We start from the raw sequence: 27,970 nt of genomic DNA, 5'->3' as shown, positions 1-27,970 counted from the left end.
TCCCAAGTGTGGGCAAGTTTGGAATCCACCATCCTTGCTGCCCCAAGAATCCCAATAAATGGCCACACGTCAGGCTAAGTGCCTAAGTGTGGTGTACCCATCATGCCTCAGTGGTCCCTTTTCAATTTCTGACTTGACCATCAGAAGGGACTTACTCATGTAATAGTGAAAAACTGTCACATATTGATCAAGTATAGTAAGGTTATGTAGATGACATGCTCACTAAAGTTTAAATAAATTAACATGCTTAGACAAATGTGCAAAGCCACGATCATTCCAATAACACATTAATGTCTTAGTTGTGTTTATGAATAATAAAGGTAAATATTGAAGCTAATTAAAGACAGGCATGGTTTTTTTTTTTTTACAAATAAGATTCTGGGAAATAGAAATACACATTAAACCCCCTTAAAAATGTCAACATAAAGTATATAATATCCAAACATTTCTGATGGAATTGCAATTACCTGCAAATTTTTCAATTTCTACTGAGCAATTAGATACACTGTTCTGTCATTTTTATCTAATTAATTACATCCTGCTCTCTGTGAAAAGAACACAAACAACTGTTCCATATTTATTTGATCCAATTATGCATATATAATTTTGGACACATGTTGCCTTTAGCAGAACTTGATTTCTTTGAATCTCAAATTCTGGGGTCAATTCATCCAGTCATTTATAACAGTCTGGGTCCCAGACTCCTTTCAAGTCCATGTACTCAAATGAAAGCAATTTTTCACACAGTTTCTGGGAGCACCTGGACTCCCCAAGTTCCCTAGGTCCCCTGTAGAGTCCGGGGGCAGGGGCAGTGGAAATGAGGAAACAAGCCCAGAAGCTAAAGTGACTCTTGTTGTCAGTTGGGTCCACTACCAAGATTCAAATTCCCGTCTCTTGACCCTCTGGCCATTCTAGGAGAGACAAGCCCTGGGCCTCTTGGCCTGGGGTTCAAAGCCTGATTCTGCTTCCTGTTGGCTGGCAATGTGTGCAAGTTACATCAGCCCTCACTGCAGCAGTTTCTGGGTCTGAAGACTTCCCCATTCGCTTGCCCCCTCGTTAGCATTACAGCCATGTTTAACGTGATTATTTACAAGTGAGGGCAGAGATGAACAGGGGGGATTAGGTGAGTGCCCTAGGTCACCAGGCTGCTACAGGATGTGGCTCCAAACCCTGTAGTCCCCACCCTGCATCCCCAGTTCCTCCTGCTCCTGACGGGGACCAGAGTAGAATACAGGAAGTCAGGAGCCAGTCTCAAGGAGGAGCGACCTTCAAGTTCAAGTTCAACACGGCCAACCAGCTCTCTCCTACAGCGGAAGGATCAGTGAGAGGACCAGGAGGGACAAGGAGGTCAGTGTTTTGTGGAAGAGGATGGAGTGACCCAGATGCAGTGAGGCCAGCCTGGGGGAGGGGAGGGGCTGCTGCCAGGGCGGCCTGGCCTCTGGCTCCCACCCAAGGGGTCGCAGAAACAGCTGGCGGTGGCGGCAGCGCAGGCTGAGGGAGGAGGCAGGGGCCGGGCTTCCTGGATGTCCAGGCACAGGTACTGGGCAGCAGCCCCGGGCTGAGGAATCTGAAAACGCCTCCCTTCCTAGGCTGTGGGCCCCGTTGCCAGAACACTTTCAGTTTCGTTTCTCTGCCTGCAAGAACTGAAACTTGAAACCGACAGACTCCGGAGACCAGAACATGGAGGGAGCCTTCCAGGTGTGCAGGAACTGGTAAGAAGTCGCTTTCCCTGGTGGCCGACCTGAGGCTGGCTGGTGAGAGGGGCAGAGAGGATAAGTCTGTTTCTAAAGTGAAGAGGAAAGGGTCTGTGTGCCCAGGAAGGCCAGGGTGGGCCCCTGCAGTAGGAAGGGGTAAACTGTGGAGATGCCAGTGAGGGAGGCTCAGGGTTGGCAGACATCCCTGAACCCTGCCCCACCTCCAGGTACTGAAGACTTTCTGGGACAGTTCTACAGCCAAACAGCCAGGCTAACCATCCCTGCTGGGCTACTCCTATTTTTCAGACCTTGGGTCCTAATTTGTATGCTCTTCATACCAGTCTTTGAAAGAAAGAGGCTCAGGCAGATTGTCTGGGATCATTCCCACTCCCACCTTTAGAGGGAGCTGTGGAGCAGGGTGAGGGGATAGAGCAGAGGTCCCAGACCACACCTCTAAATCGTGGGGACCCAACCCCTTGAGGCACCTCACTCTCGAAGCTCCCTACCTGTGACAGGAACCAGGGGGATCCTTCCCCAAGGTCTTTCTCCAGCCAAACCCTCCTGGCTGTCTGGTGTTTGCACCAGCTCAGGAAAAAAGCTGAGGTGCCAGGCCAGGCAGAGGAGTACAAAGAGAGGAAGGGAGACTTTCCTGGTGGTCCAGTGATTAAGGGTCCATGCTTCCCAGAGTAGAAAAGTTTTGTATACATATATATAAGTAATATAATATATATTATGTATTATTTATATAATTATATTTATTATGTATTTATAAATAAATATATATTTATATTTATTATATAATATTAAGTATGATTTATATGCATTAGATATGTATAATATATGTATTAGTATAATATAGTATATATAGTATATAGGGTATATATGTATTAGAAAACTTACAAGTTTTTGCCTAACTAAAATATGACATTTTGATTCCACTTGCTTGACTTAGTATAAATAGAATGCTATTTCTAATTTTTAAAAATAGATAAGCAACAAAGGTTTACTGTATAGCACAGGGAACTATAGTCAATATCTTGTAATAATCTATAATGGAAAATAATCTGAAAATAATATATATATTGGGTTTCCCTGGTGTCTCAGGCAGTAAAGAATCTGCCTGGCCATGCAGAAGACACGGGTTTCATCCCTGAGTTGGGAAGATCCCCTGGAGAAGGGAATGGCAACCCACTCCAATATTCTTGCCTGAGAAATCCCATGGGCAGAGGAACCTGGGGGGCTACTGTCCATGGGGTCGCAAAGAGTCGGACACAAGAGCAACTAAACTTCAGTCTTCCACATTGCAGGCAGATTCTTTACCATCTGAGCCACCAGGGAAGCCCAGGTTAGAAGTCAAAAACACAGTCATATGCTTTTGAGACAAAGGATCATAAGTCAGAATGACATACTGGCATTTTACAAAAAGTTCACCAAGGATACCTGCCTAGTCCAGGTGAGCACGCAGAGTACTGAGCGAGCAGTGAGTCCCTGTGACTGAGCACAGAGCTGAGAAAAAACACTATTCTTTTCATTTATATTCCTGGCATCAGAAGAAAGAAAAAAAGAAACGGTTGAGCAGGCTCTTCCATCAGTGAGGGGCTCTGGTTAATGTGTAGGACAAATGCACAATGTACATGAGGGAGGGAGGAGCCCCAAACACACCAAGAGTTTTATCTTTAAATTGTTCTTGTCCTGCCTTAAAATATAAATTTTATTTCATCAGTCACAGTCAAGACAATGAAACTATTCATCACCTCCCAAAGGTTTCCCTTGTCCCTTTGTGATTGCTCCCTCCTGCTCCTTCTTACCCACCGCGCTCACCCTGGGCAACATAAGAGCTTTGCAGAGCATCCTCACCATTACGTCATGATTCAGCATTGTTCTGATTTGAGATCAACATGGGGAAGGCGAGGCAGGTGGTCTCATCATCATATTTTCAGTGCTTGAGGCCTTGGAAGATCTTCATCCAGGAGCCCCGGGCATAAAATATGGCTCCATACTTTACACCATGAAATAAACCTGCTTTTCCTCCTTCTTGATCCTGCAGCAAAAGAAAGGTGGCCTCCAACCACCTGGCCCTCCATGAGGCCCACTGTCTGATGTTTCTGGTCCTCTGCCCGGAGTGCAAGGAACCCGTCTTGCAGCACGAGATGGAAGAACACCGCCAGGGCGGGCACCAGCAGGTGGGGAGGCAGATTGGGGGATGGAGGTGGAGGGGCAGGGTCCTCTCTGCAGCCCGTCTCATGGCTGCCTGCCGTGGGCAAGTCCCTCAGCCCCAGCGCCCAGCCCCCTATGCAAAGTGGAAAGGGTAGGTAATCCTGCCCTTCCTGCACTGCCACCTGGGCTTCCCTGGTGGCTCAGATGGTAAAGAAACTGCCTGCAATGCAGGAGACCTGGGTTCCATCCCTGGGTCAGGAAGACTCAAGGGAATGGCAACTCACTCCAGTATTCTGGCCTGGAGAATCCCACGGACAGAGGAGCCTGGTGGATTACAGTCCATGGGGTCGCAAAGAGTCGGACACGACTGAGCTACTAACACTTCTTTCCTGTACTGCATTGAGTAGACCCTGGTTTCCCATTCCCAATCCTTTCCCTACAGGTGTATGAGGTTGGCCAAGACTAGGGGTCCCTGTTTTGGGAAAAGTAAAATGTTCTTTTGAGATGTGTCAAGAGGAGAGACAGGAAAGGGGAGCTTGGAAGGCAGTCACGGCCAAGGTTGGTCAGGCCAACCTTTCTCTCCAGCTGTTTCTGGAGCTCCTCAAGCTCAGGCATTCATCTCAGCTCAGAGGGTCCCACAAATGCGTCCCTGAGCTCAGGGTTGGTGATGCAGGCAGATGAGGGTGCCTGATTCCTGCCCCCACGTGCTCACAGACCCACCCCTGACACACAGGCCAGGGTGGGACTCAAGCACCTCCCTCCGCATTTAGGTGGGATGCGCCATGTGTCAGCAGAGCCTGCCGAAGCACTCGCTGGAGAGTCACGAGGTAAGGGGCAGGTGTGATTTCTTCTACCAAGCCCAGGAGGAGGGGAGGGGGCCGGTCATAAAGCTCTCCCCTCCCGCCCCCAGCTCTCTCTTCTCTCCCAAGCAGGCCTGGAACTAGCTTATCCCAGTGACACAGGGCCTCCTGCCCCGGCCCCTCTTGCCAGGGTCCAAGAGAGCTCATGTTCCCCTCGTGAGGAGAGGCCCCCCTCCCACAACTCTCTCCCACCCCCCACCCCTCAGTCTTTCCCACCTGCTTTCTCTTACTGGCTTCAGTCCCCGCCAAGGGAAATAAGCTCCTAGCCCCAAGGCAACTGCAGTCACTGCAGGCCAGTGACTATGCCCGTCCCGCCGGCCTCCCCACAGGCCGAGGAATGCCAGGAGCGCCCGGTTGAGTGCCAGTTCTGCCAGCTGGCCGTGCGCCTGAACAAGGTGGGCCTCCACGAGCACCACTGCGGCCGGCAGACGGAGCTCTGCCCAGACTGCGGCCAGCACGTCATGCTCCGCGTGCTGGCTCGGCACAGAGAAGTGTGTCGGCGTGAGCAGCCCCGGCTCCAGAAAGGTGAGGATCGTGAGCTCTCGGCGGGACGGGTGACGAGGGATGACAGATGTGTGTGTCTCTAAGTCACCTGGCTAGTCTAGTTCCAGAGTGGCCTTCTTGTGCACCTGCTGTGTCTTGAAATGACTGGTCCAGAGAAAAGCAAATACCATATATTAATACATAAATATGGAATCTAAAAAATAGTACTAATGAACCTATTTACAGAGAAGGGAGACTCCGGCATAGAGTCGGACTGGTGGACACAGCAGGGGAAGGAGAGCGTAGGACAAACTGAGAAAGTAGCATCAACATATATACACTGTGTGCGTGCGTGCTAAGTCGCCTCAGTCATGTCCGACTCTTTGCAACCCCATGGACTGTAGCTCACCAGGCTCCTCTGTCCATGGGATTCTCCAGGCAAGAATACTGGAGTGGGTTGCCATGCCCTCTGTTCTAGGGGATCTTCCCAACCCAGGGAATCGAACCCACATCTCTTATGTCTCCTGCCTTGGCAGGCAGGTTCTTTACCCCAAGGGCCACCTGGGAAGCCCCATATATACGCTAAGGGAAATTGTTCAGTCATGTCCGACTCTTGGCGACCCCATAGGCTACAGCCTACCAGGCTCCTCCGTCCTGGAATTTTCCAGGCAAGAGTACTGGAGTGGGTTGCCATTTCCTTCTCCAAGGGATCTTCCTGACCCAGGGATCAAACCTGGGTCTTCCGCATTGCAGGCAGACGCTTTTACCATCTGAGCCACCTTAACACCCTCATATATACACTACCAAGTATCAAATAGATAACTATAAGGAAGCTGCTGTATTATGCAGGGGGCCCAGCCTAGTGCTCTGTGACAACCTAGAGGGTTGGAATGGGGTGTGGAGGGAGGTTCAAGAAGGAGGGGATGAACATATAATTATGACTGATTTGAGTTGTTGTGTGGCAGAGGCCAACACAATATTGTAAAGCAATTTTCTTCCAATAAAAAGAATTTTTTTTTTAATTTATAAAAATAAATGACAGATCCAGGGAGCCAAGAAGCCAGGGGTTGGGGAGCTGGGAGCTACACAGATGAGTGCAGAGGCAATGGGGTCCTACCAGATGGGAGGCTTCCTTTGAACTCCTCCAGCGTGGCTCCAGCCTGGCAGAGACCTACCTGAATCCTTGTAGAGATGAGAAACCTATGCAGAGTGAAACAGGGGCTTGCTAGAGGCAGAAACCAGACAGGATCCCCAAGTTCCCTGACACAAAATCAGAAACTTTCCCAAAAGATCCAGGTGTAACTCCTGATCTTTGGGCCTATGTGTTGGCCACCTGGTGCCATAGCGTGCTCTCTTTACCCAGTTACCTCTTCAGGAAGTGTTTACAGAGAACATGAGCCAAACACATCTTCTCACTGGTTGTGACAACAGTAGCATGGGGACAGAGCTGAAAATTCCCTGGGTGGTAAGTCTCTCTAGGTAAACAATTTTATCAAAATCGGCAAATGAAAAACTGGGGTGCTTAAGATTCAAGTACATTTCCAGCATGTCTGGGTTTCAACATAGCCAACAAACAACTCTTCAGCACAACTTTGTCAACACAACACAACTTCAACAAGATAGCACTACTGCAACAAGACAATACAACTTCATCAACACAACAGAACTTCATCAACACAACTTTGACAACACAACTTCAACAAGACTGCACAGCTTCAACAACACAACACAACTTCATCAACACAACTTCAAAAAGATAGCACTACTGCAACAAGACAATACAACTTCAACAAGACTGCACAGCTTCAACAACATCACAACTTCAACAAGACAATGCAAGTTTATCAACACAACACGACTTCAACAAGACAGCATAACACAGCTTCAACACAATCAACAAAGATGTGTGCAATTAACTCCTCATCTGATCACAGAACTCGGAAATGGCTAAACTGAAAGAGCAGTCAGGTTGAACAGGACTGGCATCTGTGGTAACAGCTCCTTCCATCGCCTTGGAAACCAGTCCTGCTCCAGGAAAACATCTCTTCATCAGTGCTGTGTGTTGCCCCAAGGGCACTTTTACGGTTTAATGGAAATTATGTGGGCAATTCCTGTTGTGGGTGGTCCATGTGGCCAAGGACCCTGGCAGTGCAGGACGCTCATGGCAGACTCGGGGCAGTTGTGGGGCAGCCGGGCTGGCCATTGTCAAGGGCAATCATTTGTGCTGTTGCTTCTGTGCTTTTTCAGGGAAGAGCATTCCAGCTCCTGAAAGCAACATCTGCTGTCATTATTGCAATCAAATGATTCCAGGAAATAAGTATTTCCACCATCTGGTGAGTAGAAATTTGTCATTGTCTAATGATGCCAATAGCCAGTCCATATTCCAAAAAGTATGATATGAACTGTGGATTCTTTCTGAAATTCATTCATTTTATTTATTTACTTATTGGGTGCACTGGATCTTCATCGTAGCCTCCATCCCAGGCTTCTCATTGCTGTGATATCTCTTGTTGCCAAACACGGGCTCTAGATGTGTGGGCTTCGGTAGCTGTGGCGCCGGGGCTTAATTGCTCCCTGACATGTGGGGTCTTCCTGGACCAGGGATTGAACCTGTGTCCTCTGCATTGGCAGGTGGATTCTTAACCACTGGACCACCTGGGAAGACTTGAATGGTAGATTCTGGGTCCAGTTTTACACAGCATGAATATTAAGAGTTTCCCATATTTCGTTTTGCTTTGTTCAAAAAAGGACATCGTGAACTGCTTTAGGCTCATTTAGCACACGTAATTGGATTCCAATCATGCCAGCCCTTCAGGGAGCCTCCCTGACCAATCCAGCTATCACTGATCACCTCTGAGGGCCTGGAAATTGCAATTTAGGTCTAAATAGGCTCTGCTTTATTATTCTCTATCCCATGTCCCTGGTGGCTCAGATGGTAAAGAATCCACCTGCAATGCCAGAGACCTCGGTTTGATCCCTGGGTTGGGAAGATCTCCTGGAGGAGGGTATGGCGACTCACTCCAGTATTTTTGCCTGGAGAATCCCCATGGACAGAGGAGCCTGGTTGTATAGAGTTACAAAGAGTCAGACATGACTGAGCAACTAAGCACAGCACAGCACATCCCATATGGAAGTCTTCTCTATTAGGCTGTGAGCTTCCACAAAAAAGTTAATAACTTTCTCCATCTTCCCACAGTGAAGCTGATATCAGGGCTGGGTACCAAAAGGAGGACTCTGAACGGATGTAATGATGTGATGGATTGATTGATTGCTTTTGCCTGGGAAAATTCACAGGCTCCTCCCTCCATCACTCTAAGAATTTTTTAGCGCATTAGTCAGGCCAAGCTGCTCCCTTCTTCTACAGGATGGAGCATTTTCTTTGGGGGAATCTCCCCAAAGCATCTCTCCAAAGAACTCACTTCCTTCTTCATGGATGGCAAACTGTTTGTCCTTTCTTTACCCTTCAATCCAGAGAACAACGAATATGAGAACTAAAGAAATCCTAGAGATGATCTAGGTCTTTTTGTTTATTGTGGACCATACATATAAAATTTACTATTGGTGACATTTAGTGCATTTTAATATGAATACTTGACTTAAAATCTAAATCACAGTCCCTACCCTCCACAAAAACAATATATGGATTTGAAAACATGTTGAGTGATTCTCTATTTCCACCTTTTACATATTAATAAATGCTGTGGAATTTAGTTTCACCTGGTTTTTGTACTATCCTCTTTAGTCATTATTATTACTGTCACTTTATTAAATTCATGCCTGCTTGGAAATACTCACACGTTTACCTTTCTCTTTGCTGACGTTCTTTCTTTTTAAAATGTTTCACGGATTTATTTTGGCTGCACTGGGTCTTAGTTGCGGCATGTGGAATCTTTATTGCAGTGTGAGGGCTTCTCTCTAGTGGGCTCCAGAGCATGCGAGGTCAGTAGCTGAAGTGCACTGTGGCATGTGGGATCTTAGCTCTCTGATCAGGGATCAAACTTGAGTCCCCTGCATTGCAAGGCAGATTCTTACACTGTACCACCAGGGAAGCCATGAATCCCAAGCTTTCTTGAATCCCAAGCTTTCCTTCTGGGCAAGATTTCTGTCATCCTGAAATACATGTCTAGGTATCTTTAGTTGTCTGCACAGTTACTTCCTTTATTCTGCATCCTTGAATGTTAGTTTAATTGGATTTCAAATTCTACATTAACCTTTATTTTCTCTTAGCATTTTGAAGCATTTCCACCGTCTTCCCACCTCTGTGATTGCTGTTGATAAGTCTGCTCTCAGGGTAGCTGCTGGTCCTTCGCCAATAACCATTTTCTCTGCTGGATTTCAAGACCCTCTTTGCTTTGGATCTTCTGTGGTTTCACTGCAATGTATCCAAGAGAAGATTTATCTTTATTCATCCTGCTTTGGACAATAGGCTCAGATGTGTTTTTTGTTTGTTTCCTCTCTCTTCTTCAGAATTTATCACCTCATGATCAATTTCTAGTCCAAGGTAGACAAGCTTTGTCATTTTTTTGTGACCCCATGGACTATACAGTCCATGGAATCTTCCAGGCCAGAATACTGGAGTGGGTAGCCATTCCCTTCTCCAGGGGATCTTCCCGACCCAGGGATCAAACTCAGGTCTCCCACATTGCAGGCAAATTCTTTACCAGCTGAGACACAAGGGAAGCCCAAGAATACTGGAGTGGGTAACCTATCCCTTCTCCAGGGGATCTTCCCAACCCAGCAATGGAACATGGTCTCCTGCACTGCAGGTGGATTCTTTACCAGCTGAGCTACCAGGGAAGCCCCTAAGGGCAATAGGCTCATATGTGTTTGCTTTTTTTCCCCTCTCTCTCTATTCTTCAGAATTTATCACCTCATGCTCAATTTCCAGTCCAAGATAGACAAGCTTTCTTGTCATTTCTCGTTTCCGGTTAGTCAATTTTTGTCTCTTAGCCACCATAGTTCAGACTTCAAGGTTCCCAGCTTCGTGCAGGGAAAGGGGACTCTTCCAATTTCACACATCATGAAATGTGTGGATGGGACTTTTCTCTCATCCAAGCTCTTAGTCATGAGATTGACCCCACAGTCTCCTCCTAAAGGCTTACTTCATGTGCTTAACAGGTAGGTCTTCTTTCCTGGAACATGAGTTTGCTTGCTTCCTTGCAAAGTCAGCTCAGTGAATGTTTGTCATATTATATCCAGCATTTCTAAAGTGCTTGGAGTGGGAAATTTTCAAGTTAGCTCGCCTACTGTATTGTCCAGCATTAAAGCTGAGGTCATTTTTAAATCTGATCCTTGACTCACCCTTGCAGGATAGATGCTGTCGAGTCTCAGGTGCTATGACACCTTCTCCAGCGGGGAAATCAGAAATTCCTCCTTCATCCCCTTCGAGTCGGGCTGCTGAAGACCAGACTTCCAAGGCAGAGAAAGATGTCCGTCCAAAGCTGAAAAATAGACACAGAGCTCCCTTTCTTTCTGAAAAGTCAACAAGGCAAGCGCCACGAGGCACAAACAAAACCACGAACCTGTCTTTGAAGTCCAATGGCAAGCTCAGAGCCTCCTCTCCTGTAGAAGATGAGACAGCCTATGACATTCTGAGGAGATGTTCTCAGTGTGGTATCCTACTTCCCCTGCCAACCCTAAACCACCACCAGGTACCCAGCCTCTGTTCTCTCCATAACCCGGCTGTGAGCCATTGGGACAGTGTTTAAAGGAATGCAAGTCCTGCGAGATGTCCTCAGACAACACTATCTCCCCTTTCTCTGTGTGTCCGGATCTACTCCCAGCACTTATCGCCTGTTTATATATGTTCATCACCTCCCATTTCTGATGGCAGAGCCAATCTCTCATCTCTGTCTCCAGTTCCCAGCCCAGTTACTGACCACAGCAAATGCTCCCCAACCATGGAAGAATCAAATGAACAGAGGCACCCAGTCTAGCTCTCTCATGGTGTAGATGAGGCAACTGCAGTCCAGAGACCAGAGCCTTGGTCAAGCGCTTAAGTCAGTTGGTATCTTGTCTCTAGCAGATTAAAGTTTACCTCTAGTAGCTCAGGATTTGCAGCCTCAGTAACCTGATTTTTCACATCCTAGATTATTTTCCAATAAAGAAGAATTAGCACTAGAGGTAGTTAACCATTATGCACCAGTTACAATGCAAAGCAGGGCTTCCCCGGTGGCTCAGCTGGTAAAGAACCTGCCTGCCAATGCAGGAGATGCAAGAGCCATGGGTTTGATCCCTCAGTCAGGAAGATCCCCTGGAGAAGGAAATGGTCAACCACTCCAGTATTCTTGCCTGGAAAATTCCATGGACCAGGGAGCCTGAGGGGCTACAGTCCAGGGGGTGGCAAAGCTCTTTACAAATGGTTAATTATTATAAACATCAGGAAGGTATTTTACCCCTACCTTATAGATAAGGAAACTAAACAGAAAGGTCGAGCAGCTTCCCCAGGATTTCACAATTAGAGAGTGGCAGAATCCAGCCAGGTATACATGTGGGTATAGTTCCAAAGCTTATGCTCTCAAGCCCCATAAAGGATGTCTCACTTTAAAATATTTTCATTATTTGTTGTTGTTCAGTAGCTAAGTCGTGTCCAACTCGTTGCAGCCCCTTGAAAGGCAGCACACCAGGCTCCCCTGTCCTTCACTGTCTCCCGGAATTTGCTAGTACTAGATGCTAGATTTTGTTGTAACCATTTGACATGATACCATACAAACAAACATAAAGATAAAGCTAACCCTCCCCCACACCCACGCCACCTCCCAAGTCCCATGCCATGAGGTACCAGTTTCAGCCTCCAGGTGGGTGTCCTTCCAAGACTTCACCTCTGTTCACAAAAACCTGACAAGCCTCCATGGGGTTTGAATTGGTTTTCTTCCCCCATATATCATCTTCCTAGACTCATGACTCCACCATTTGCCTTTTTTGCTGAATATATGACGCACACTCCTTACAAAGAAGTAGACCTAAATCTTGTTCCTTCTAACTTCTTTAAGCATCTCTATATGCACACAAGCACACAATTTTACCAAGCTGAGTGAATTTCATACTTGCTGAGGGTGTTATTAGTGCCATATTCCCTTGCCTCCTACAACTGAGATTTCCTTTCATACTTCTCTCTATCCTTAATGATGGGCTTGCTGAATTTGGCAAAGAAAAATTCATTACTTGGGACAAAAATAACTACAAAATAATTTAATGGGACATACTCATACTAAGAAAAATTCTTTGTCTCTCTGAAATTAAAATCTAACTGGACAGCCTGTATTTTATCTGGCAACTCTGTTATATAACTGTATACACACACACACACACACACACACACACACACACACACACACACACATTTGGAGTCCAATTGTACACACTGCTTGTATAGGATTCATCAATAACCAATAATTAGAAGGGCATCCCTCCAAGTCAAATGATGTTGCCCCTCCTTTTTCTTTTTTAATGTTGTAAGAGTCCATGAGGACCTCCTAGTGGCTCAGATGGTAAAGTCTGCCTGCAATGTGGGAGAGTTGGTTTTAATCCCTGGGTTGGGAAGATCCCCTGGAGAATGGAATGGCAACCCACTCCAGTATTCTTGCCTGGAAAATCCCGTGGACAGAGGAGCCTGGCAGGCTACCATCCATGGGGTTGCAAAGGGTTGGACACGACTGAGCAACTCTCACTCACACACACGAGTCCATGGTGTGCTGTGTTGTGCTTAGCAGCTCAGTCGAGTCCGACTCTGTGACCCCATGGATCGTAGCCCACCAGGTTCCTCTGTCCATGGAGCTTCTCCAGGCAAGAATACTGGAATGGATTGCCGTTCTCTTCTCCAGGTGATCTTCCCAATCCAGGGACTGAACCCAGGTCTCCCGCATTAGAGGAGGATTCTTTACCATCTGAGCCCCCAGAGAAGCCATAGCGTGGGTACCCTCTAATCTGTTCGTTCACCCTCCTGATGACGACAGTCCTCTATTAAATATTGTCCCAAACCTCCCATAGACCCCTCCCAGTTCACTGGCCTCCGTTTCCTTCTCTTTTTTCTTTTCTTTTTTTAAGTTCTTATTGGAGTACAGTTGCCTTACAACATTGTGTTAATTTCTGCTGTACAGCAAAGTGAATCAGTTATGCATATACATGTTTACTCTTTTTTAGGTTCTTTTCCCATATAGGTCATTACAGAGTACTGAGTAGAGTTCTCTGTGCTATACAGTAAGTTATCATTAGTCGTCTCTTTTATACATTGTTGTTGTTTTTTAGTCACTAAAAGAAATGTGGAAGTGTTAGTCACTCAGTTGTGTCCAACTCTTTGAGACCCCATGGACTGTAGCCCCCCAGGCTCCTCTGTCCATGGGATTCTCCAGGCAAGAATACTGGAGTGGGTTGCTATCTCCTTCTCCAGGGGATCTTCCCCACCCAGGATCGAACCCATATCTCGTGCATTGCAGGCAGAATCTTTACCACTGAACCACCTGGGAAGCCCTCTTTTACCCATAGTAGTGTACATAAGTCAATCCCAGCCTCTCAGTTCATCCTCCCCTCCTCTCCCCACACCCCAACCCCATTTGGTATCCATAAATTTCTTCTCTACATCTGGGTCTCTATTTTTGCTTTGCAAATACATTCATCTCTACCTATGACTTTTCTATGCCATCTACAGCTCAGGGTCCCTGCTCCAGGAACTGGGGATAGGTTTAACCAGCGATATCCCAGGAACTAACACTTCTCACTTTATACACCTTGAACTTTTAAAATATCCGTTTCTTTAGGAGAAATGCCGGCGGTTAGCTTCATCAAAAGGAGAACAAGTGAGAAGTTCCAGCTAGCTTTGGGAAAGGTACAACAGATTTTGAAGATTTTGTTTTTACACTGCTTTCTCTGCTTGCTTTCTGTGCTAGAGGTTTTATTCACTGGGTTTCTTTCTTGTTGAAGAAAAGGTTTGGATTTTAACTATTTTCCTCCTTTTGAACAGAGATGGTTGGTCTGCCTAAGAGCTACAGCTAAACCAGGAGGAAAAGAGAATGCCAACTCTTCTGCCTGAGAATTCTGATCAAGCGTCTAGGCCCAACCCAGCCTGGACACCTTGGGAAATCCAGCTTTATCTCTGAAGAATAAAAAAGATCTTCCTGAAAGCCTGTCCTCCACCTTTCTTTAGATTTTTGACAGGTTTTCCAGGGCCAGGGGCGGGTGGGTGGGGAAGCAGCAGCTAGGACATGGGAAGGGGAGTGGCAGAAAATGAGAGAGAAAGGAAGAGAAAAATGAGGTTGGGTGATGGGGGCAGCCAGGTAGTGCACGAAGAGGTGCCAGTGGAGGCTGCTGGCAGGAGCAGCAGCTGGGAGACACCCAGAGAAGCAGCCCCCTCCCCACAAGTAGCACAGCCCTAACTGTCTGCCCGGCCTGTGGGGAGACCCGTTAGGGTACCAGCTCCCACCAGGAAGGACAAAGCTCAGGACAGTGGGTGCTTGGGTGCACACCCACCCACCCAAAACTGCAGAAGGGTGACCTTTCTCAAGCTTTGTCGGGTTGGCTGAGTCAGGTTTGCTTAAGGCCTTCTTTGGGTCCTGGCGGCTCAGAAGGTAACGAATCCGCCTGCAGGGCAGGAGACTGAGGTTCCATCCCTGGGTTGGGAAGATGCCCTGGAGACGGCCATGCAACCCACTCCAGGATTCTTGCCTCGAGAATCCCATGGACAGAGGAGTCTGGCGGGCTACAGTCCACAGTCGCAAAGAGTCAGAAGCGACTGAGAGACCAACACTAAGGCTGGGTTGGCAGTGGCTTAGGCTTCCCAGAGAGGGTCCCCGACAATGGACAGGAACCGGGGCTGGATCCGGACAGGAAAGGTGGCGAACGATCGGGCCTGCACAACCCAAGTCCTGGGCAGAACCACTTCCCGGCGTGCAGAGGGGCCGGGCAGGGGGCAGGGGCTGTGGGGCCCAGCCTCCTGCCTCCCGCCCAGGCCAGGGCGCCTCCCCGGCCGTCTGCGGGGTGGGGGCACCTAGTCTGGCCCCTCGACCTGCGCAATCACCCCGGGTTTGGGCCCCGCGGCCGTGGGCATGAGCAAACCCCCGCAGGTGGCGGCGCGTCACAGAGGCGGCAGGCCGCTGGGCCTCTAGCCTCGGCCGGGCCGCGGGCGGCGGAGTTGGTGTCGGAGCGGAGGCGGCGCGGGCGGAGCAGGCCTGGCGCTCGCGGTCCCTGCAGCCGGAAAAGCGGGGCCCGCGAACGGTAACGCGCACGACGGGGTGGGAGCCCCTCCTCACCAGCCCCCGGGAGGCTCCTGGGCCCTCTCCGCACCCCGGGTGATGGAACACCCAAGTGTCCTCCCAGGCTTGGCAGCTGTGTGACGTTGTGAACCCAGCCTACGCTCCCGCGTCTGGGTTCGAATCCTGCTCCCCACTTACCCATCTCATTTTCCTAACCTTCCAACACCTGTTTCCCCATTCGTAAATACCTTCCTTATAGGGATGTTATTTAGAAGCACGTTGGCACCAACTTTCTGATGGCAGCAAACACTTGTGTAACATTTACTATATGCCAGCCACTGTTCTAATGTTTTCCATCTCAGTCCATTTAATCCCCCCAACACTAGGAGAAAGGAACAGTTATCCATATCAACAGATGTGGAGGGGATTCCCAGGTGATGCTAGTAATAAAGAATCCACCTGCCCGTACCGGAGACACAAAAGAGGCAGATTCGATCCCTTGGTGGGGAAGATCGCCTGGAGTAGGAAATGGCAACCCACTCCAGTATTCTTGCCTGGAATATCCCATGGACAGAGGAGCCTGATAGGCTACAGTCCATGGCGCCACAGAGAGTCTGGACTCAACAGAGAACACACACACAAAGTTACATAGTGCAGGTAACAACCAGAATTTAACCCACTAATCTACACTGCCTCTTGAGGGGTAGCATAGGATCCAGGTAATGACATGACTTTTGGAAGGCTTGCAACATCATTCCCAACTCACCAAAGTTCTTCCAGGCCCACCCTATGGTTTAAAGTGTCTGATAACTATTCTGACCCCATTCACTTTCACTTTTCACTTTCATGCATTGGAGAAGGAAATGGCAACCCACTTCAGTGTTCTTGCCTAGAGAATCCTAAGGACGGGGAAGCCTGGTGAGCTGCCGTCTATGGGGTTGCACAGAGTCAGACACGACTGAGGTGACTTAGCAGCAGCAGCAGCTTTTTTCTTTTCTTTTCTTTCCTTGGCAGCACTGTGAGGTTTCTGGGATCTTAGTTCCCTGTCCAGGGGTGGAAACTGTGCCCCCTGCAGTGGAAACCAGGAGTCAACCACTGGACCACCATGGAATTCCCTGGTTTTAGCTTTTCTTGGAGAAGCAAGAGAAGGCAATGGAGAAGGAAATGGCAACCCACTCCAGCGTTCTTGCCTGGAGAATCCCAGGGACGGGGGAGCTTGGTGGGCTGCCGTCTATGGGGTCGCACAGAGTTGGACACGACTGAAGCGACTTAGCAGCAGCAGTAGCAGCAGCTATTCTTGTGCACCTCTTAGGGCTTCCCTGGTAGCTCAGCTGATAAAGAATCATCTCCAATACAGGAGACCCCAGTCCGATTCCTGGGGTGGGAAGATCCACTGGAGAAGGGACAGGCTACCCACTCCAGTCTTGTTGGGCTTCCCTGATGGCTCAGATGGTAAAGAACCTGCCTGCGATGCAGGAGACCTGGGTTCGATCCCTGGGTTATAGGTTCCTTGCTCTATGCTAAGTGCTCTGGGGTCCCCTAGCCCCAGACAGTTTATATGTGAAGAAAGACACACTCTTTTTTCTTCATTAGTTAAAATACTTCCTCAAAAGAAGAATGAGGCTGTTCCTCATCCCAAAGAGTGTGTGGGCTTCATAAAAGAAAAAGGCTTTGACACTGAAAGGGGAAAAAGAAGGGGGCGGGCTGAACCCACCAGAGCCCTGTATCCTGGGTGGGGATGGGCTGCTACCAGTTTCCACGCAGAGGCCTATCTGGGTGGGAGATGGGAGGGCCAGCTGGAGGAAGGGACCAAATTGTTCAGTAGGTGATGATGGGGTAGTGAGGATAAAGGCATGGAGGAAACCTACAGGATCTCATTTGAGGATGCTTTTCACCGCTGTGGTGTTGGGGAGAGCTGGAAGAGGCCCGGGGGCCCCTCCTGCGAGAATGAATAGGAGACTATCAACCACTGGGTCTACTCAGGTGACAGGCGCAGTGTGAGATGTACACAGGGCAACATGAAGGGTGCTTACAGACATGGAACACACATTTGGCAAGCACACGCACAAACAAAATGAAGCACATCAAACACACTGGAATAGTTGCCTCTGGTGGGGAACGGTGAAGTGGGACATTGAGTTAAAAGGGAATAAATGGGCTTCCCTCGTGGTGCAGACAGTAAAGAATCTGCCTGCAATGCAGGAGACGCAGGTTCAATCCCTAGGTGAGGAAGATTCCCTGGAGAAGGGAATGGCTACTCACTCCAGCATTCTTGCCTGGAGAATCCCATGGACAGAGGAGCTTGGCAGGCTATAGTCCATGGGGGGTCACACAGAGTCATAAAATCAAAGAGAGTTCTTGCACAGACAAATGTCTGTCCTGAACTGAAAATTATGATTAACTTGTCCCTCTGCATCCAAGGCCTGAAAAGTAGAGGCAGGAAAACAGTACAAGAGAAAGTAAGAAAGCCCAGGTCTAGCCTGGGGCTTATTACTAACTTGCCTGTGACCACAGGCAGGCCCCTTCACCTCTCTGTTCCTAGTTTCCATCTGTTAAAAAAAAAAAATTCAATTCTCAGGCCTCTTCCAGCTCTGAGTTTTTATGAGCCACAATGAATGAAAAAGTCAATAAAAGCTTTGTGAGCCATAGGGCTTAAACCTTAAAAACGGAGAGTTGGGGAGAAGCAGAGAAAAGGAGGGTAGTTTTCAGGCAGGGGAAACTTTGAAAGCAAAGCCATGAAGATTACAGCACGTGACTGAAAAGCCTGACCGAGGGCTCAGTGTATCTGGTAGGGCCTTGGCCCAGTTCTTCCCTGGGGCTCCCTAGCTTGACGGGGGTACCACCTGCAATTCAATCAAGTCAGAGACCTTCCAGTCTTCCCATTTCTCTGTTCACCAGTTGCCAAATCATGTCCACTAAAAAACTCACAATTCACCCCAATTCCCACTATCATGCTGCCCTAGTCCCAGGCTTCAAGCCTGGACTCCGCTCTAGAACATCCTTCCTCCACTCCCCCAGAGTATTCTTTCTTTACCTCAAGACTGCCCACAGCACTTCTGGGCATGCGATCCTTAGACCTGCCCTGATGTCAGCGAGGTTCTCCACCTTTGTTCTGCGGCTGTGCCTTTTGAATAGAGACATATGTGTACACGACTAGTTGCTTCAGTCGTGTCCGACTCTTTGCGACCCCATGGACTGTAGCCCGCCAGGCTCCTCTGTCCATGGGATTCTCCAGGCAAGAGTACTGGAGTGGGTTGCCATGCCTTCCTCCAGGGGATCTTCCTGACCCAGGGATCAAACCCATGTCTCTTATGTCCCTGCAATGGCAGGAGAGTTCTTTACCACTGGCATCACCTGGGAAGCCCCGAATAGAGACACAGCCATCAGCAGTGTCACTCAACACAGTGATTCATCCAGAGAAGATGTCAGAATTCCTCTAAGACACAGTCTTTATCACATCATTCAGAGCATCTTGAATGATGCCCTTGAGCCTGCACCTCCCACTGCCCCAGATCCAGGTTCATCACTCCTTGCCTGTCACAAATTAAGCTTCAAACAACTGTTAATTCCCTGAATATGAACACATCACATATGCTCACATCCTGTGGCTTCGCCCATCTTGTTCCCTCTTCCTGGAGTATACCAGATCCTCCACCACCAACCTATCTGCTTTACACACACATATCCACCCTGCAAACCTCAGCTCAGATGCCACCTCCTCCAAGCAGCCCTCTCTGCTACTTCTTACCCAGAAAGAATTAATCATGCTTTGTTTGTGCTACCCTGCACTGTGAATGGGCTTCCCAGGTGGCTCAGTGGGTGAAGAATCCTTCTGCCAATGCAGGAGATGCAAGAGGTGCAGATTCGATTCCTGGGTCAGGAAGATCCCCTGGAGGAGGAAGCGGCAATCCACCCCAGTTTTCTTGCCTGGAGAATCCCATGGACAGAGGAGCCTGGTGGGCTACAGTCCATGGAGTCGCAAAGAGTCAGACACGACTGAGCGACTGAGCAGAGGCAGAGGCACCACGAATATACCTGAGCCTTTTCTCATCTCCCACAGTGTTGTAACTGAGTCCTGGTCTGTGTCCCCACTAGACCCCTGCTGGGCTGTGAATCCTTGCGGGTGTACACTGTACGGTTTATTTATCTTTGTCCCCCATGCACCAGCCCAGTACTGACACATGGGGCCACAGAGCAAGTTCATTGCATTAGGTTTAATATGTGTTTGGCAGGTAATGGTCTTCCTTTTTACTCCCCACAGAAATCAAGTGATTGCTTTTCTTTCCTCATTTTTGGAAGCCCTGCCCACCACGCAGCTGCAGTGGACATCCTGATTCCCCGATGGACGAAGAAGACCAACTGATCCAGCCTCAAGACCAGAGCTGCTGGGCCACCCTGCCCGATGTGTGCCTGCGTCGTGTCTTCTGGTGGCTGGGAGACAGGGACAGGTCCAGAGCGGCCCTTGTCTGCAGGAAGTGGAACCAGACGATGTATTCAGCTGACCTCTGGCGATACAGGACCATCACGTTCAGTGGGAGACCTTCCAGGGTACATGCATCCGAATTCGAGTCAGCCCTTTGGTATGTTAAGAAATTTGGTCGTTACCTGGAGCACCTGGAGATCAAATTCCTGAATCCTTACAATGCTGTCCTGACCAAGAAGTTCCAGGTCACCATGCGAGGCCTCCTCTCATGTCTGGGCAAGAGTAACAACCGTCTGAAATCTTTCTCCATCCAGCATCTCGAGTTGGACCGCCTGGTCTGGAGGAACAGCATCAGGAGCTCATTCATGAGAAGCTTGAGTTTCTTCTTGAAGAAGATGGGCAAACACCTGAACTATCTCAGCCTGAAGGGGGCCAGGCTCACCACGGAACAAGGCTGCCACATCCTCAACGCCCTGAGCTACTTAAGGAATGAGAGCACGGTGACGGAGCTCAACATCGAGGACTATTTCAGCCACCACCTCGCCGTCTACAGCAGTCCCCAGTTCAACAAGACCATGGCCACGTTCCGCAGCCTGGTGTCCCTGACCCTCAACTACAACTGCATCTCTGATGAGCTGCTGGAAAACCTGTGCGACAACAACCCCGGCACCCTCCGGACCATAAACATCAAGTGCCACATTCACGACCCCCATGGGCAGGTCATCTGGGGCATGTCTTGGGCCAAGCTGGTGAGGCACGCCACCAGCCTGAAGGTCAACTTCTTCTTTGAGCGGGTCATGAAGTACGAGCACCTGGCCCGGATCCTCTTGCAGGAGATCCCCATCAGGAGCATCAGTCTGAGAAGCTGCTATTTCAGCGACCCCGACTGGTCCATGAGACCCACCCTGACGGACCTCCTGCCCACCTTTCGGCACACTCTGCAGGTAGGTACAACCCGAGGGCCAGGAGGCCTGGGAGGAGTGGCCGCCCCTCTGGTTCCTCCTGCCTGCTCTCAAAAGGTGAAAGACCCTGTGGACTGTAGCCTCCCACGCTCCTCTGTCCATGGGATTCTCCAGGCAAGAATACTAGAGTGAGTTGCCATTTCCTTCTCCGGGGAATCTTCCCAACCCAGGGATCGAACCCAGGTCTCCTGCAATGCAAGCAGCTTCTTTACCATCTGAGCCACCAGGGAAGCCTTAAGTTGAGATTCTGAGAAAGGTCACCAAACTACGCCTCTCCTGGTCCCCAAGACCACAGCAGAGGACAAAAGCTACTGCTCGCTTCTGGTACATGAAACCCACTCTTGGCTGACTGTCCACCAGGGAAAGCGCCTATATCCCTGGCTCAGAACTCTGAAGTCCGAGCATGCAGGTGCCTCCCCTGGTGACCAGAAGGTCGGCAGCCCCTTCCACTCATCCACCTGACACAGCAGCACACAGGACACAGTGAGACTCCAAACCAGACAAAAAAACAGACTTGACCCAAGTTACCGAGGAGCTCAGAGGCGTGGGCTATTCTCTAATCTGGCAGCTCCCCATCTATAAAATCAGCATCATTTTGTCCCCTTAGCAGGGACCTCACAGTCTTCTCAAGTGGCTCAGCGGTAAAGAATCCATGACTGCCAATGGAGGAGATGCAGGTTCGATTCCTGGGTTGGGAAGATCCCCTGCAGAAGGGCATGACAACCCACTCTGGTATTCTTGTCTGGAGAACCCCATGGACAGAGGAGCCTGGAGGGCTACAGTCCAGGGGATCACAAAGAGTCAAACACAACTGAGCGACTGAATAACAAGGACCTCACACAAGGCTGTGAGCATGGATATACAGGGGTATATATACCACCACTGGGACTTTCCTGGTGGTCCTGTCACTAAGCCTCCACAATCCCAGTGCAGGGAACGCAGCTTCGATCCATGGTCAGGGAACTAGGTCCCATATGATGCAACTAAGGGTTTGCATGCCACAACTAAGACCCAGTGCAGTCAGGTAAATTAATTAATTTATACCACTTAATAAACTTATAATTACATAACAAATAAATTAATAAGCTTATTAATAAACTTATAAATTAAGAAACACCAATACTTACAGTGAGGGATGACAAAGTGTGAAGAGGTCATTTATGCTCACACAGCCCTGAAGTGGGCAGGCAGACATCATACTACCTTTTGGTGTTGCCCATAGTCACCTGGCCAGTCCACTGCAGGGCCAGGAAGACGACTTTGGTCTCCAGATTCTAGGTACATTTCCTCAAAACTCCAAGTTTTGGAAACTTGGATGAGATCACTTGCATTCCCAAATCCCTTCCTCTGACAACTGCGTGTCCAGTGTCCCTTATCTAAGGCACTGGAGGGGACTTCCCCAGTGGGCCAGTGGCTGAGACTCTGCTTCCACTGCAGGAAGCATGGGTTCCAGCCCTGGTCCTGATCAGGGAAACTAGGCTCCCGTGTGCCGCATGGCATGGACAATAAATAAGTAAAACACTTGGACTACCATGGCCACCAGGCCAGTGTTGGATCATGAAAGTGCTGTGAAATGATCCAGCTAAGTCCCAGCATCTCTGTTCACGTCATCTGCCCCATTGGTGCTTTTCCAGAAACTAAGTTTTGAATTCAACAACAACCATGAGTCTCTGGATGAAGAGCTGCACCTCCTCATCTTATCCTGCAGGAAGTTGTTTTATTTCAAAATCTGGGCTTTCCTGGATGTTAAGTTTGTGGAGAGGATCCTAAAGAGCCGGAAGGAAGGGCAGTGTGCCCTGCGCACACTCAAGGTAAGAGCACCCCGGGGGTGGGTTCCACTGAGGGCAGGGGCACAGGGGCTTCTGGGGGGCAGGTGTCCAGTCCTGGGATAAAGGTCAGGGATGAGGCAGGGCATGGGGGTTGGATGTCTCACAAGTCTGTCCCTTCTGTGAAATTGCTAATTTCCAAGGGAATCTGGAGCTTAGGATTAATAATTAGTAGTAATCATCCTCAGCATTGATAGTTGGGGTTGGGCTTTTCCTGATTCTGCCAACAATTGTATGGGTTCCTCATTTGGATGGTCTTTGGGGCCTGGGTGATGTAGTCACAGGGTGCGTGTGTGCAAATGTGTTTCTCTGTCGGCACAGGTGAGAATTTATACAAACAGATATGAGACAAATGAAGAGGACAGGACACTGCGGGAAATTTACAGGAAGTACAGAAAGCTGATCGATTCAGAGCTTAACTATTTTGTCATCGCTTACCCCATGATGTAACCAGCGCTCTCCAGAGAAAGAAAACCAGGAGCACTTTGAACCTGACAATCCGGTCCTCATAGAATGACACTTGGGGCATCCCCTACTCCACCCCTTTTCCTCCTCTCCCTCCTTTTTTGCTGGTTTTACACCAACGTGACACCCCAGCAATGCCTAGGACGTCATGCGAAGACCCAAGGTGACTTTAAAGTGCTATCTTTGCCAGCTATCCAGGGGTGATTTCTCTTTTTCGTGGTTTGGTTTTGCTTTTTGAGTCTCAGTCAGCCATGGAGCTGAAAGCCCAAAGCCACTCAGAGCAGGTTCTTACTTAGGGACCCTGGCTCTTGCTGACCTTGCTCCCGAAAAGGTGCCAGGGAGGAAACAGAGCCAAGATTTCCATCGACTATCAGTGTCAGCTCAGAAAGGCTTTTGTTGTTGTTGTTGTTAAACAAGATTTGTTCATTTATTTTTAATCTTTGGTCACACCCTGCAGCAAGTGAGATCTTATTTCTCTGACCAGGCATCGAACCCGTACTCCTTGCATTAGAAGGCAGAGTCTTAACCATTGGACCGCCAGGGAGGTCCCCCAGAAACGCTTTCTATCCTGGCTGACCTTCATGTCAGAGCCTCCTGCCACTGAAGCTGGCCAGGCCTGATCTCAGATGAATGAAATCAGCCAGCAAGTCCTCCAGCGAAGCAGGGAGATTCCCACGTGTAGACAGAGCCGCTCAGAGCCAGAACTCCTTCCCACAGGAGCTCAGCTCCTAATCTGTTGGTGTTATGGACTCAGATCTCCCATATCTGCTTTTCTGGTTTCCCTTTGTTTTCCCCATCCAGACAGCATGGTGCTCAGCCTGCTACGAAAGCTCGGTTCTCATGTGGGGCTGAACTAGAAGTGACCATGACCTTCATAGTCCCAAAGCATCTGTAATGTCCTGGAGAAATGTCCCTGACACAATGCTAAGTGAAAAAGGCATGACACAAAACTGTGTTTAGTGTTAATACCAATCACAATAAAATACAAGTACAGGTTTTTTTTAAGCATAGGAGAGATATACCAAAATGTTAATAGTGATCTCTGAGTGGTGGGATTATGGGTGATTTTTATTTTCCTTTTTATGTTGTCCCCTATTTCTCAGATTTTCTACAAAGACAATGTGCTATTTTTATAGTCACAGGGAAACATGATGTGTTTTAAACGGGGAGTATGGATAAACTCCTGAGCCCATGCTGTTGACATGGATTGCTTCTGATCTTTTGAGATTTTGTGCATATAGTTCTACCTAGAGTTTTTTTTCCCAGTCAGTTCAGTTCAGTTCAGTCGCTCAGTCATGTCCCACTCTTTGCAACCCCATGAACAGCAACACACCCGGCCTCCCTGTCCATCACCAACTCCCGGAGTCCACCCAAACCCATGTTCATTGAGTTGGTGATGCCATCTAACCATCTCATCTTCTGTCGTCCCCTTCTCCTCCTGCCCTCAATCTTTCCCAGCATCAGGGTCTTTTCACATGAGTCAGTTCTTCAAATCAGGTGGCCAGGCTATTGGAGTTTCAGCTTCAACATCAGTCCTTCCAATGAACACCCAGGACGGATCTCCTTTAGAACGGACTGGCTGGATCTCCTTGCAGTCCAAAGGACTCTCAAAAGTCTTCTCCAACACCAAGTTCAAAAGCATCAATTCTTCAGCACTCAGTTTTCTTTATAGTCCACCTCTCACAACCATACATGACCACTGAAAAACCATAGCCTTGACTAGATGGACCTTTGTTGGCAAAGTAATGTCTCTGCTTTTTAATATGCTGTCTAGGTTGGTCATCGGAGAAGGCAATGGCAATCCACTCCAGTACTCTTGCCTGGAAAATCCCATGGACAGAGGAGCATGGTAGGCTGCAGTCCATGGGGTCGCTGAGGGTCGGACACAACTGAGCGACTTCACTTTCACTTTTCACTTTCATGCATTGGAGAAGGAAATGGCAACCCACTCCAGTGTTCTTGCCTAGAGAATCCCAGGGACGGGGAAGCCTGGTGGGCTGCCGTCTGTGGGGTAGCACAGAGTCAGACATGACTGAAGCGACTTAGCAGGTTGGTCATAACTTTCTTTCCAAGGAGTAAGCGTCTTTTAATTTCATAGCTGCAGTCACCATCTGCAGTGATTTTTTGAGTCCAGAAAAATAAAGTCAGCCAGCCACTGTTTCCACTGTTTCCACTGTTTCCCCATCTATTTGCCATGAAGTGATGGGACCAGCTGCCATGATCTTAGTTTTCTGAATGTTGAGCTTTAAGCCAACTGTTTCACTCTTCTCTTTCACTTTCATCAGGAGTCTCTTTAGTTCTCCTTCACTTTCTGCCATAAATTAATAACATCTCAGGACTTTTGACAAGTGTCTCACTTCAGATTTTATCTCATTTTTGTATGTTGTATCCATATTTATGCTAAGCTTTTCAGGTCTTTATTAAAGCTCATTCTTTCTAGTGCTTTTCAATTTTCACAGCATTTCCACAATCACTGTCTGATCTGAATGTCCCTGCAATGCTGTTGGGTGCCTATGGTTCCTGTTTCATGAACATTCAGAAGAAAATCAGCACTGGCAAGGGGTGCAGGGTCCCTACCTGGTTATCAAACTCAGGTTCAACTGTTTGTTGCTCAAGAAATCAATATTGAGAGACAAGTGTTGGGTAAAAGGAAAGATAGCTTTCTTGAGGAAGCCAGCAATTCTAAGAAGAAGGTAGACTCATGTCCCAAAGAACCAACTCACCATTGGTGATCAGGGAGCAAGAGCTTTTAAAGAGGAGTTTTAGGGGTGCACAGGCAGGTGAGGGGCCACATGCAGAACAGCACAATCAACTCAGACAATCGTTTTGAGATTCATCTTGCTGTGTTTTGATCAGCCTCATTATTTTTGAAAGAAAACTTTATTTATTTTTGCCTTCATAGGGTCTTAGTTGCAGCATGGGGGATCTTTTGTTATGGCACACAGACTTCTCTCTAGTTGTGGTACACGAGCTCTGTAGTTTGCAGCTAACGGGCTCTTGAGTTGAGGCACTGGTTCAGCGGTTGTGGCACACAGGCTTAGTTACTCGGTGGCCTGTGTGATCTTAGTTCCCCAACCAGAGATCAAACCCACATCCCCTACATTGGAAGGTGGATTCTTTACCACTGTGCCACCTGGATTTTTTTTTTAAGTAAATAGCATTGCCAACTAATTATACAGCAGTGAGGAATAAAATACAGTGGTGAGGAAAAAACAGACACACAGAACAGTGGTTATAGTAACAATATGCACGTTATTATAATCTAAGGGGGACCCATATCGTCCAGCATAGAAGCTGCTTTTCTTCCTCCCCAAGATCTTCCACTCCATATTGTCCAGCCCACTGAACAAATGTGACCTGGGCCACCCTTGATGACAGCTCTAGAGGTGGTCTAACTGTTCCATTTCAAAAGGTCATTTCCAAAAGATATTTCTCTCGTATGACTTTTTAAACCCTTCTAAGTCACAATCTAACCTTGTCACTCACCCATGTAATGAGTGACGTAATGAGTGATAGGATGACCTGCCTGTGACTGAATAATTAAGCAACTTTAGAGAAACCCAGGTCCAAGAAGAATGACATACGTTTACTGAAGTAACAGCTAATAGCAGAAAAGTATGCTGCTAAGTCGCTTCGGTCATGTCCGACTCTGTGCGACCCCAGAGACGGCAGCCCACCAGGCTCCCCCATCCCTGGGACTCTCCAGGCAAGAACACTGGAGTGGGTTGCCATTTCTTTCTCCAATGCAGGAAAGTGAAAAGTGAAAGGGAAGTCGCTGGGTCGTGTCCGACTCTTCGCGACCCCATGAACTGCAGCCTACCAGGCTCCTCCGTCCATGGGATTTTCCAGGCAAGAGTACTGGAGTGGGGTGCCATTGCCTTCTCCAAGCAGAAAAGTATAATCAACCATAAATTTCACCAGCTTGGGAATCGGCGACCTGAAAGTGGAAGTGATGCTTGCTCAGTCGTGTCGGCCTCTTTGTGACCCGTGGACTGTAGCCCAGCAGGCTCCTCCGTCCATGGGATTCTCCAGGCAAAGTAACTGGAGTGGGTAGCCATGCCCTTCTCCATCTGCCTCACCCAGGGATCGAACCCAGGTCTCCTACGTTACGAGCAGATTCTTTACCATGTGAGTCACCTGGAAAACCTAAGTGCTGGTAATTCTGCATCATGCAGCAATTTAAAGACAGAGGTGGGTCTTCATGTCTTGACATGGACACCCTTCAAGATGTGCTAAGTGAAAAAAGCAAGCTGCAAAATAAAAAAGAAAGCTGCAGGGCTCTCCTGCAGACAGGCTTCTGACTTGGGCCCCTGAGGCCCCTCTGATTCTGGGGCTCATCAACCTCCCTGCTGCGCCCCCTGGTGGCCTCCTGGCCACCATCCTGACCCCAGCCCCATCCAAGACCAGCCACCCAGATAAGCGACCCCAGCAGGCAGGAGCCAGTGTCTGCCTGCTTCCTTCAGGGTCCCAGATGCTGAAGACCAGAGTTTCCTTTCATGGTGGTCAAGGAAATCAGAGAACAGCCAATCCCCATTTGGACTTGTTCTCTGGGGCTGGTTCATCATCACCCTTTTGAATCGAATACTGGGAAGGCCCATGTCTTTTCTGGACACTGCACTGGCAAAATTTCCAGGGTCACTTCAAGTTATCAAAGTCTCATTTCAGTAATCACAGTTTTGAGACCCATACAGAGTGGTCAGATTCACAGAGACGGAGGGTAGAATGGTGCTTCCTGGGGGCAGGGGCAGGGGGCAGGGGTAGGGGGCGGGGTAATGGGGAGTTCTTGTTCAGCAGACATGGGATTTCAGTTGGGCTTGATGAAAGGGTTCTGGAGATGAGTAAACGCCAATACCCAACTGGGTACACAACAGTTCGGTCCTGCTGAATCCTACATTTTAAAATGGTTAAAATGA

General features: G+C 48.5%; 2 protein-coding genes across 2 annotated transcripts; both read left to right on the top strand.

Annotated features, from left to right (window-relative positions):
• The first annotated feature begins 1,276 nt into the window (after positions 1–1,276).
• Positions 1,277–14,269, top strand: XAF1 (XIAP associated factor 1). The gene is made up of 9 exons (XM_068977627.1): positions 1,277–1,347; positions 1,590–1,712; positions 3,742–3,877; positions 4,622–4,678; positions 5,041–5,236; positions 7,442–7,527; positions 10,504–10,845; positions 13,951–14,018; positions 14,154–14,269. Exons 2-8 carry the CDS (start codon positions 1,681–1,683, stop codon positions 14,005–14,007), a joined length of 906 nt encoding a protein of 301 aa, XP_068833728.1. The 5' UTR covers positions 1,277–1,347; positions 1,590–1,680; the 3' UTR covers positions 14,008–14,018; positions 14,154–14,269.
• Positions 14,270–19,722: 5,453 nt separating this feature from the next.
• On the top strand, positions 19,723–23,042 carry FBXO39 (F-box protein 39). The gene is made up of 3 exons (XM_068975858.1): positions 19,723–20,748; positions 22,401–22,577; positions 22,914–23,042. The coding sequence occupies exons 1-3, from the start codon at positions 19,723–19,725 to the stop codon at positions 23,040–23,042; spliced, it is 1,332 nt and encodes a 443-aa protein (XP_068831959.1).
• The last annotated feature ends 4,928 nt before the right edge of the window (positions 23,043–27,970 follow it).

The sequence above is a fragment of the Capricornis sumatraensis genome, chromosome 8, assembly GCF_032405125.1.
Source record: "Capricornis sumatraensis isolate serow.1 chromosome 8, serow.2, whole genome shotgun sequence".
Taxonomy (NCBI): domain Eukaryota; kingdom Metazoa; phylum Chordata; class Mammalia; order Artiodactyla; family Bovidae; genus Capricornis; species Capricornis sumatraensis.
This window is presented reverse-complemented; position numbering and strand designations above follow the sequence as displayed.